The sequence below is a fragment of the Macaca nemestrina genome, chromosome 11 (assembly GCF_043159975.1).
Source record: "Macaca nemestrina isolate mMacNem1 chromosome 11, mMacNem.hap1, whole genome shotgun sequence".
NCBI classification, from domain to species: Eukaryota; Metazoa; Chordata; class Mammalia; order Primates; family Cercopithecidae; genus Macaca; species Macaca nemestrina.
In genome coordinates this window covers 9,297,958-9,310,148 of record NC_092135.1, presented here as the reverse complement: position 1 = coordinate 9,310,148, position 12,191 = coordinate 9,297,958, and the positions used below count along the sequence as shown (strand labels likewise).

At 43.9% G+C, this 12,191-nt stretch overlaps 1 protein-coding gene across 1 annotated transcript in view; it reads left to right on the top strand.

Moving 5' to 3' along the window:
- Positions 1-11,983, top strand: part of LOC105492459 (translin) — a 31,815-nt gene extending 19,832 nt beyond the window's left edge. The window contains exon 6 of the mRNA XM_071072604.1: positions 11,828-11,983. Coding sequence (XP_070928705.1) covers positions 11,828-11,944 — 117 coding nt within the window. The 3' untranslated portion in view covers positions 11,945-11,983. The remainder of the gene's footprint in view (positions 1-11,827) is intronic.
- Positions 11,984-12,191: the final 208 nt, after the last annotated feature.

The following is a 12,191-nucleotide window of genomic DNA, read 5'->3' as shown; positions in this document are numbered from 1 at the left end:
GGCACAAGTGTAGGCTATGGTCTGTTTATACCTCCACTTGCTATAGTCCACGATGTACAGAGAAACCTTTAGGCTGAACTTAAAATATGTAAAGGAGACAGCTTTAGGTAAACTTGATTTAACAGCTGATATTATTGAAAAAAACATATCACTGTTGGATATTCCTATGAAACTAGACGATGTCGTATGCCATTTTCTGCTTTGTGAAGCATTTTTACATTCATCACATCATCTGACTTTTGAAGCTGTCCTGTGACCCATTCTGTGACCCATTCTGTGTGACTCCTGGGGTTGACAGCTTGAGTCTTAGACAGTCGGAGGAGGAGGCACTGCTTTTCTTCCTCAGCCAGCCCATCCTCTCCCTGCTATCACCTACTTACATGCTTGTTGGCTTGTACTTTAGCTTGAATTCTGGTCACCACTTGACAGTGTCAAGGGTTCAAAACTGATCTTGTGCTGCTGTGGAAAACACTTTTAAAAAGTTAAATTTTTTTTTTTTTTTTTTTGAGACAGAATCTCACTCTGTCGCCCAGGCTGGAGTGCAGTGGCGCGATCTCGGCTCGCTGCAAGCTCTGCCTCCTGGATTCACGCCATTGTCCTGCCTCAGCCTCCAGAGTAGCTGGGGCTACAGGTGCCCACCACCACGCCCGGCTACTTTTTTTTATTTTTAGTAGAGACAGGGTTTCACCATGTTGGCCAGGCTGGTCTTGATCTCCTGACCTCATAATCTGCCCGCCTCAGCCTCCCAAAGTACTGGGATTACAGGCGTGAGCCACTGCGCCCGGCCAAAAGTTAATTTTTAATTTCTAATTTTTAAAAATTAGAGATGAATTCTCACTATGTTGCTCAGGCTGGTCTCAAACTCCTGGCCTCAAGTGATCCTCCCACCTTGACCTCCCAAAGTTCTGGGATTACAGGTGTGAGCCACCACACCAGGCCCCTCAAAGTGTTAAACAGAGTTACCCATGTCCTCGCCATCCCACTCAGGATATACTTGAGAGAACTGAAAAACCTACGTCCATAGAAAAACAAGAATGTTGGTAACAGCATCATTCACAATAGCCAGAGAGTGGAAACGATCTAAATGTCCATCAACGAATGAATGGATAAACAAAATGTGGTGTTTCCTTACAATGAAATATTATTTGGCAATAATAAAAATGAAATATGCATGCTACAACAAAGATGACCCTCGAAAACATTGTGCTAAGTGAAAAAAGCCAATCACAAAAGACCATACCCTCTTCTATAATCCTGCAATTATTGTGGGTTGCTGGCTCAGCACGAAGAAGAATGGGAAGGGACTATGGCGGAGACTCTAGGTAGGAGCTGAAGGACTCTGTGCCCTTAGAAAAGATGGACACATTTCTGTGTCTAGATTGGCGGTTGACTTGGTGCATTGGGAAGGGAGTCACTTGCATGTATCCGGGAGAGACTTGGAGAGAGAAATCAGGGTGGGGCTTGATATGCGGCTTTTGGCTTCTATTGGGCCACATAACTTGGAGTTGTCTTTACTCCCATTGATTGGGGAACTGATGGAGAAAGTCCAAGAAATTCTACAGTTGAGAGATTATCCGTGTCTTTGACACACTGCTATGGGCTTCCTGAGAATATCCTGCGGGTTGGGCATCTGGTAACTCCTCAGGATTAGCTACAGCCTTTAGTTGCAAGAATTTTCAACCATAAAAAAGAAATTTATTGGAAAGATGAGCAGCTTGCAGAAGTTATACAAAAGCTTATGGACTACATCTTAAGAAAAACTGTGATTAAACATACTTAAGATTTACCATTTCAACCATTTTTAAGTGAGTAATTCTGTGGCATTGATACATTCACATTGTTATACAACCTTCACCGCTATCCATCTTCAGAACTTTTTCATCTTTTCAAACTGAAATTCTCTTCCTTCCTTCCGTCCTTCCTTCCTTCCGTCCTTCCTTCCTTCCTTCTTCCTTCCTTCCTTCCTTTCTTTTTGACGGAGTCTCGCTCTGTTGCCCAAACTGGAGTGCAGTGGCATGATCTTGGCTCACTGCAACCTCTGCCTCCCGGGTTCAAGCGAGTCTCCTGCCTCAGCCTCCCAAGTAGCTGGGATTACAGGTGTGCATCACCATGCCTGGCTAATTTTTTGTATTTTTAGTAGAGACGGGGTTTCGCCATGTTGGCCAGGCTGGTCTTGAACTCCTGACCTCAGGTGATCCATCCACCTCGGCTTCCCAAAGTGCTGGGATTACAGGCGTGAGCCACTGTGCCTGGCCTTCCACCTGGAATTCTGTACCCGTTAAATAATAACTCCCTTTTACCCCTCCTCCTAGACCTAGCAACCTTCATTGTACTTTCCGTCTCTATGAATTAGACAGTTGTGGCTACTGCATGTCAGTAGAACCACACAGTATTTATCCTCTTGTGACTGGACTGGCTTATTTCATTAGCATAATGGCTTCCAGGCTTAGCCATATTGTAACATGCGTCAGAATGTTCTTCCTCTTCAGAGCCGAGTAATATTTCATTGTGTGTGTAGACTTCATGTTGTTTGTCTGTTACCCGCTGGTGAGCACTTGGGTTGCTCTGCCTTTTGGCTATGGCGAATCAGATTGCACTTTGAAGACAACGTGTAGTAGGTATGATTTTTACGGGCCATGAACTTAGGTATGCAAAAAAATAAATTTCTCTATAACAGAACCTAACTTCTGTCTTGAACATGTCTTCTCTCTTATAGTATAAACAACTCCAATGTATTTTTCGTCGGTGACATAAGGGTGTCCTCAGTGATTTTGGATGAGAATTCAGTTCAGGATTGTTTCTTCTTCTGACCGCATCCCTTTGATGGCTCTCAGTTCTGTGCCATGGCAGTGTGTGTGTGAGAGAGAATGTGTGTGAGAGAGTATGTGTGTGAGAGTGTGTGTGAGTGTATGAGTGTGTGTGTGTGTGAATGTGTGTGAGAGAATGTGTGTGTGTGAGAGAGTGAATGTGTGTGAGTGTGTGAGAGAGGGAGAGTGTGTGTGAGAGAATGTGTGTGTGTGAGAGAGGGAGAGTGTGTGTGTGAGAGGATGTGTGAGAGTGTGTGTGAGAGAGGGAGAGTGTGTGTGTTTGTGTGAGAGAGGGATAGTGTGTGAGAGACAGTGTGTGTGTGTGAGGGAGAGAGGGAGTGTGTGTGTGAGAGTGTGTGTGAGAATGTGTGTGTGTGAGAGAATGTGTGTGAGTGTGTGTGTGAATGTGTGTGAGAGAATGTGTGTGTGAGAGAGAGAGGGAGAGTGTGTGAGTGTGAGAATGTGTATGAGTGTGTGTAGAGAGGGAGTGTGTGTGAGAATGTGTGTGAGACTGAGAGGAAGTGTGTGTGAATGTGTGTGTGTGAGAGAATGTGTGTGTGAGAGAATGTGTATGAGTGTGTGAGAGTGTGAGAATGTGTGTGTGTGAGAATGTGTGTGTGTGTGAGAGAATGTGTGTGAGAGTATGTGTGTGAGAATGTGTGTGAGAGTATGTGTGTGTGAGAATGTGTGTGTGAGAGTGTGTGTGTGAGAATGTGTGTGTGTGAGAATGTGTGTGTGTGTGAGAGAATGTGTGTGAGAGTGTGTGTGTGAGAATGTGTGTGAGAGTATGTGTGTGTGTGAGAATGTGTGTGTGAGAGTGTGTGTGTGAGAATGTGTGTGTGTGAGAGTGTGTAAGAGTGTGTGATAGGGTGTGTGTGTGAGAGTATGTGTGTGAGTGTGTGTGAGTGTGTGAGAGTGTGTGAGAGAGTGTGTGTGAGTGTGTGTATGAGAGAGAGAGAGGGAGAGTGTGAGAGAGAGAGGGAGAGTGTGTGAGAGAGAGAGGGAGAGTGTGTGAGAGAGAGAGGGAGAGTGTGTGAGAGAGAGAGGGAGAGTGTGTGAGAGAGAGGGAGAGTGTGTGAGTGTGTGTGTGAGTGTGTGAGAGAATGTGAGTGTGTATGAGAGAGGGAGTGTGTGTGAGTGTGTATGTGTGAGAGAGTGTGTGTGTGAGAGTGTGTGTGAGAGAGTATGTGTGTGAGAGAGAGTGTGGGAGAGTGTGTGTGTAAGAGAGACAGAGGGAGTGTGTGTGTGCGCGCGTGTGTGATTGTGTGTGTGCATGTGTGTGGCTGGTCTGCAGTCATGCTCTGTCTTAGGCTGACAGCTTCGGAGGTGCAAATGTGTGTTTCCCTCGTTCCACGTTGGCATCCATCGTGAAGTCCGCCTTTTCCTGGCCTCGGACCATATGGCCCATGCTTGTCTTTGTTGTGGCTTTCCCTTATCTTGACTGCAGGACCAGCTCTTCTCCACTGGCTGACTTTTACACCGCACTGCGAGACGTGGGGAAATTTGACTTACACGTTACATGGGACCGAGGTAGCCTCGTGGAGTTGCCCCAGCATGTTGGTTGCCAATCTATAGAACTGTTCCATGCCTTAACAGCACAAGGAAGGCTGTCGCCTCCTGGGAGTCTCGACAAGGGGCGGGGTGAAAGTCCCTTCTCTTTTGTGAGATCGTAATGTGTGAAGGGCTCTGTCATCCTCTTATCTTGGACATCACCTTTGGGGACTGGTTAGGAGCCAAGATTCTCTTGAGTGTCTCACTCTCAATCGTTGAGTGTCTCACTCTCAATCGTCTTCCAACTCTTTTTCTATCCTTAGAATGGTTTTTTTGGTTTTTTTTTAATTTTTTTTTTTTTTTTTTTGAGACGGAGTCTCACTCTGTCACCCGGGCTGGAGTCCAGTGGCCGGATCTCAGCTCACTGCAAGCTCCGCCTCCCGGGTTCACGCCTTTCTCCTGCCTCAGCCTCCCGGGTAGCTGGGACTACAGGCGCCCGCCACCTCGCCCGGCTAGTTTTTTGTATTTTTAGTAGAGACGGGGTTTCACCGTGTTAGCCAGGATGGTCTCGATCTCCTGACCTCGTGATCCGCCCGTCTCGGCCTCCCAAAGTTCTGGGATTACAAGCGTGAGCCACCGTGCCCGGCCCGTCTTCCAACTGTTTTTCTATCCTTAGAATGTTTTAATCTCCTTTCTCTAGTGAAGGAAAAACTGGCTAGAGAAGCATTTCTCTAAGCCCCGTATTTATATAGGCATACCTCTGAGATAATTTTGGGCTCAGTTGTAGACAACTACAATAAAGCAAATATCAGAATAAAGTGAGTCACGTGAATTTCTTGGTTTCCCAGTGCATATAAAAGTTGTGTTTAGGACTGGGTGCAACGGCGCACACCTGTAATCCCAGCACTTGGGAGGTTGCGGTGGGAGGATTGCTGGAGACCAGGAGTTTGAGCCAGCCTGGGCAACATAGCAAGACCCTGTCTTTACAAAAAAATGAAAAAATTAGCTGGGCATGGTGGCACGCACTTGTAGTCCTAGCTGTTAGTCCAAATTGCACCATTTTGTAAGCTCCCTGCTATTTTACAGACTTTGGTTGAAGCAAAACATTTCACAGGGGTTTGGGTCATAATAAACATCCTGCCTAACCACCTCGGACAGAGGCCGTATTAAAGAAACATCCCTATCATATCTTGGTGGGCAAAGGTCCAAGGAACACCGCGATGACATCCCGCCGGAACAAGGGCCAGAACCACCTCATCACAGGAACGTCTTTTCAATATCCTGCCGGTCAGCAAGCCGTACTGCTCAGACCCTTCCCGCCCATACCTGTAACTACCCCCAGCCTATAAGCAGTGGTGGGCACTGGCATTAGGATGGTTCCCCACTTTGGTAGGTTTTATGGGGGACATAAAGCCTGCATTTGCTGTTGAGCTGCCCTCTCTGTGTGGGTGTCCCTCGCCTTCCCTTCAAAACCTAACTAGCTCCTTGGGAGGCTGAGGCTGGAGGATCGTTTGAGCTCAGGAATCTGAGGTTATAGTGAGCTCTGACTGTGCCATTGCAGTCCAGCTCAGGAGAAAGAGTGAGATCCTGTCTCTAAAGAACAATACAAAGCAAAAAATATCTACAAAGCACCATAAAATGAAGTATGCCTGTACCAAGAGCTTGGAAGCTGAATTCCAGGAAGAGACTTTGAATTTTCAGCTTTGCTGTGAGCTGTGGTTCCTGAGCCCCAGGGGCTGTGCTAGACATAGCCTTCAGGTCTGCTTCCCAGTTTTCTCCATTCTGCTCCGTCTCCTTAGAGGATGACGTCAAAGGTCTCCGCTGGTTTCCAGCTTCTGGATGTATCTGGCCAGTAAGGAGCACTGATAAAAGACTGAGGAGGGAGGAAAGTAAGATCGGGATGACTTTGTCTGTTAAACCAGAATCATAGTTCCTGCCTGGGGACCTTGTCCTCACAGTTCTCTTCCTTCGTTCAGCTTCTGATAACCATGCCCTTCTCTCAGCCAGGGTGACAACAGCGCTGCCCTATTATTAGCTAATGGGCACGACATTAGCCCTCATGTTTTCTTCAAACACTATCCATCCCTTTATAGATTATCCTTTTATTAAACTCTCCTCAAATTACCTAGTTTGAGCATGCCACTGATTTCCTGTTGGGGTTCTGACTGATAATAATGCCCCTTGATTGACAACCACACCACCACCCATTGACTATCCAATGTGAGAGGAGGCCCCGAAGCAAAACCAGTAAGAGGAATGCATTCCGATAAGCTAATAGACGTTTCCTACATGAACAAGGTGCAGCTGTTCTTCCTTTGTTATTGGCATGCTCTACTGTGAGCCCATAGGTCAGGTGCTGGGGAATGGATGGTATGTGTTCCCTGGGGGATGGGGTGGGAGGAGGTGGTTGACTTATCTCTACTGTTTTTACAAAAATCCTTTCTCCCTACACATTTTAAAGGCTATAGAAATTCACTAGTAAATTGAAAAAAAAAAAAAAAAGAACCCATGAGAAATTTAAAAAAATGCTTATTTGTACCACCCAGAGGAAACTACTATTAAAATTTTTGTTTATAGTCTTCCATTTTTTTCTATTTCACTATAAAGAATAATATTGATATTTGATACAAAATTTCTAGTTTTTCATTATGACAAATAATAGTGTGATAAACATCTTGATATGCAGCCATTGATTGCATCTCAGGTTATTTCCTTTGGAAGATTTCCTAGAACTCATATATTTGCTTTTTTTTTTTTTTTTTTTTTTTTTTTGAGATGGAGCCTCGCTCTGTCACCCAGGCTGCAGTGCAGCAGCTTGATCTCGGCTCACTGAAACCTCTGCCTCCCGGGTTCAAATGATTGTCCTGCCTTACTCTCCCAAGTAGCTGGGATTACAGGGATGCACCACCATGCCTGGCTAATTTTTGTATTTTTAGTGGAGACAGCGTTTTGCCACACTGGCCAGGCTGGTCTTGAACTCCTGAACTCAGGTGGTCCACCCACGTCAGCTTCCCAAAGTGCTGGAATTACAAGCGTGAGACACTGTGCCTGCCCGAACTCATATATTTGAATTAAGAGTGTCTTAGTCAGCTTGGGCTGCCATAACAAAATACCATAGACTAGGTGACTTAAACAACAGAAATTTATTTCTCACAGTTTTGGAGGCTGGGAAGTCCAAGATCAAGGTTCTAGCTGATTTGGTTTCTGGTAAGGGCTTGCTCCCTGACTTGCAGACGGCTGCCTTCTCACTGTGTCCTCACATGACACAGAGAGGGTTCTGATATCTCTTCCTCTTCCATAAGGGCACCATCTCTGTCTGATTGAGACCTCGCCCTTAGGACCTTATTTAACCTTCATAACCTCCTCATAGGCCCAGTTTCCAAATACAGTCACATTGGTGGTTAGGGCTTCAACATGTAAATGTTAGAGGGTCACGATTCAGTCCGTAGCAAAGGATATGATATTTTAAAGACTAGATACATAATTTCAAATTGCTTTCCAGAAAAGTCATCCCGGTTTATGCTACCACCAGCCGTATGTAAAAGTGGCTGTCTTGGCCGGGCGCGGTGGCTCAAGCCTGTAATCCCAGCACTTTGGGAGGCCGAGACGGGCGGATCATGAGGTCAGGAGATCGAGACCATCCTGGCTAACACAATGAAACCCCGTCTCCACTAAAAAAAATACAAAAAAATTAGCCGGGCGTGGTGGCGGCGCCTGTAGTCCCAGCTACTCGGGAGGCTGAGGCAGGAGAATGGCGGGAACCCGGGAGGCGGAGCTTGCAGTGAGCCGAGATCGCGCCACAGCACTCCAGCCTGGGCGACAGAGCGAGACTCCGCCTCAAAAAAAAAAAAAAAAAAAAGTGGCTGTCTCACCATGCTGTCACTAGCATAGCTTATTATGAGTTTGAAAATTTGCCTACTTCTACCAATGTATCTTTTTACTATTTTATTGTTTATTCTTTCCTTAACACCAACATCTCAAAATACCCACTATAACCTGGGTGTGGTGGCTTATGCCTGTAATCCCAGCACTTTGCTCGGCTGATGTGGGAGGATTACTTGAACCCAGGAGTTGAGACCAGCCGGGACAACACAGCAAGATGCTGTCACTACAAAAAGTTAAAAAGTTAGCTAAGCCTGGTGGTGTGCACCTGTAGATCCAGCTACTCAAGAGGCTGAGGTGGGAGGATTGCTTGAGGTCAGGAGGTTGAGGCTGCAGAGAGCTATCATGGTGCACTGTGCTCTAGCCTGGGTGACAGTGAGATCATCTCGTGCTCTCAAAAAAAGAAAATTTACTACTAATATTTTTGTGGTTCTAAATTTTCCAAAAAATAGAATTACAGTCTATATTCTGCTTGTAATTTGCATCTTTGAAATTTAGAAATATAGTGTGAATTTTATTGTATTTTCTTTGTATCCACTTCATTATTATTTAACATTTATCATTGATTAAAACAGTTACATCATATGGCGATTCCTCAAGGATCTAGAACTAGAGGTACCATATGACCCAGCCATCCCATTACTGGGTATATACCCAAAGGATTATAAATCATGCTGCTATAAAGACACATGCACACGTATGTTTATTGCGGCACTATTCACAATAGCAAAGACTTGGAATCAACCCAAATGTCCATCAGTGACAGACTGGATTAAGAAAATGTGGCACATATACACCATGGAATACTATGCAGCCATAAAAAAGGATGAGTTTGTGTCCTTTGTAGGGACATGGATGCAGCTGGAAACCATCATTCTTAGCAAACTATCAAAAGAACAGAAAACCAAACACCGCATGTTCTCACTCATAGGTGGGAACTGAACAATGAGATCACTTGGACTCGGGAAGGGGAACATCACACACCGGGGCCTATCATGGGGAGGGGGGAGGGGGGAGGGATTGCACTGGGAGTTATACCTGATGTAAATGACCAGTTGATGGGTGCTGACGAGTTGATGGGTGCAGCACAGCAACATGGCACAAGTATACATATGTAACAAACCTGCACGTTATGCACATGTACCCTAGAACTTAAAGTCTAATAATAATTAAAAAAAATCTACTAAAAATATAGACTGTAAAAGCTGCCTTATCTGCTACATTAGGTTGGTGTAAGATTGCCCATGAATAATTCATTTATGCAACAAACAACAACAACAGTAATGACAGTAACGCTTAGGGTATTTAGCATGTACCTAAAACCATTCCACTATTTTAAAGGACTGTATGTTAAATCTTCATAACAGAACAAGGGCCAGCTTTTTGCCAGACGGCATGCTATATAATATGTTCTGGGGATATAAATACTAATAGAAAAAGATGTACAGTGTTACCCTCAGGCATTTCTAGTATAAAGGAGGGATTAGCCATTAATCAAATAATCACACAAATATGAAATTATACTTTAGACACAAAACACGTAATGGGGAAAACAACATCTTAGTTGAACAAAGATAGACAAGTACCTACTTTGTGCCAGGCATGGGGTGATTTAAATCCGTAGACAATAGCTCCCACTATGGGTGATGTGTAAATATCATTACTTACGTGCATGGTCTGGGAGTTTTGGAGTGACCTGTAATTGTAAGCATTTGTCTAAATAAAAAGAAGCTGAAATACAAAAACAAACAAACAAACAAACAAACAAAAAAAACCCAGTTACATCAGTAGTCATGTTTATTGTAAAAATTTGATTCACCTCTCTATGTGGCAAGTTTCTGAAATAACATATGGGTCAAGAGTATTGTGTCCCTCTTTGGAAAACGCCATCTGGCATAGCTTCCTTGAGTGCAGGGATTCTCGCGGACCTCTGGAATCTCTTATCGGTGGACTTGTTTCAAGAGACATTGGTTCCTGTGGGCATTAGGCTTCTACCCTAGCACGGTTCCTGTTCCTGTGCCATGTTGGGTCTCCCTGGGGAGAGGACAGCTCCTGGGGTGACCCTAGGGCTGCTGCATGGCAAAGTCCAACGTATCGTTCTTATGCCTTTGCGTCCTTATAGCCAAGGAAGGGGAGTGCCTGGTGCTGCTAGTGGGCCAGCTGTGGTTCCTGCCCTATGACCTTCCCAGAGGCTCTGATTCCCGGTGTGGCTCATGGTCAACTTGTGAGTCTGAATGTTTAGTAGCATCTGAAAAGAACCACAGGAGAAGCTGCACCCTGAAATATAGTCCGTACAGGAAAGGCAGATCATTACTTGATTCTTTCCTTTTAATTATCAGTTTCCAGAATGATGAATTGGTGCCTTCGCAACCCCCAAAAGTGACCAATGAGGGTTTCCTTTCTCTTCTTACACTTAAAAAAGCAGCCTTATTGAGGTATATTTTTTTCTCTTGTTTTATATATATATATATATATATTTTTTTTTTTTTAAATTTTAGTATTTTTAAAAATTTCAATAGGTTTTTGGGGAACAGGTATTATTTGGTTACATGAATAAGTACTTTAGTGGTAACTTCTAAGATTTTGGTGTACCCACCATCCGAGCAGTGTACACTGTACCCAATTTGTAGTCTTTTATCCCTCGCCAACCCCCAACCTTTGCCCCGAGTTCCCAAAGTCCAATGTATCATTCTTATGCCTTTGCATCCCCATAGCTTAGCTCCCACGTATGAGAGAACAAACTATGTTTGATTTTCCATTCCTGAGTTACTTAACTTAGAATAATAGTCTCCAATTCTATCCAGGTTGCTGCGAATGCCATTATTTCATTCCTTTTAATGGCTGAGCAGTATTCAATGGTATATATATACACACACACATATATACACACACATATATCTACACATACACACACACATATATATACACACACACATATATATATATATACACACCACAATTGCTTTATCCACTCGTTGATTGATGGGCATCTGGGCTGGTTCCATATTTTTGCAATTGCAAATTGTGCCGCTATAAACATGCGTGTGCAAGTATCTTTTTCATATAATGCCTTCTTTTCCTCTGGGTAGATACCTAGTAGTGGGATTGCTAGATCCAATGGTAGATCTGCTTTTAGTTCTCTGAGGAATCCTTACTGAGGCATAATTTAAATAAAATAAAATTCACCAATTTTAAGCATACAATTTTGGTGAGTTTTAAATATAACCAGGTAACTGCCACCACTATCAAGACACAGAACATTTCTACCAACTCTAAAAGTTCCTTCATGCCCTCCTTGAATCCAGGCTCCTGGCAACTACTTATCTGCCTTGTCACCACAATTCTGCCTTTTCTAGAATTTCATATAAATGGACTTGTAGGTAGACTTTTGTGTCTGGTTTCTTTCCCCTAGCATAATGCTTTCATATTGTTTATTTATTTACTTTTTGGGTAGAGATGGGGTTTTGCTGTGTTTCCCAGGTGGGTCTGAAACTCCTGGTGTCAAGTGATCCTCCCACTTCAGCCTCGCAAAGTGCTGGGATTACAGGTGTGAGCCTCTGTGCCCAGCTTGCTTTTGAAATTCATTGATGTTTGTGTATAGTGGTAGTTTGTTCTTTTCTTGTTTCTTTTTCTTTTCTCCACTGCAGGAAACGGAGTTTCTTCCTTTTCTGTTGCTGAGCAGATTCATGCGTATGGATGTACCACAGTTCATTCATCCACTCACTAGCAGATGGATATCCTCCGGGTTGTCTCCAGCTTTTTGATACCATGAATAGAGCTGCTATAAACATTCTGGTACAGTTCTTCGTGTGAATGTGTTTTTATTTCTCTTGGGTAAATAACCACGAATGAAATTGCTGACTCATGATAAGCATATAGTTAATTTTATCAGACACTGTCAAAATGTTTTCTAAAGTGCTTGTATTTTGATTCTCACTGATCAGTTAGTAACATATGCCCTGTAAAAGTGCACAGATCTCAAGTATATAGCTAGGTACAATTTAAATACTC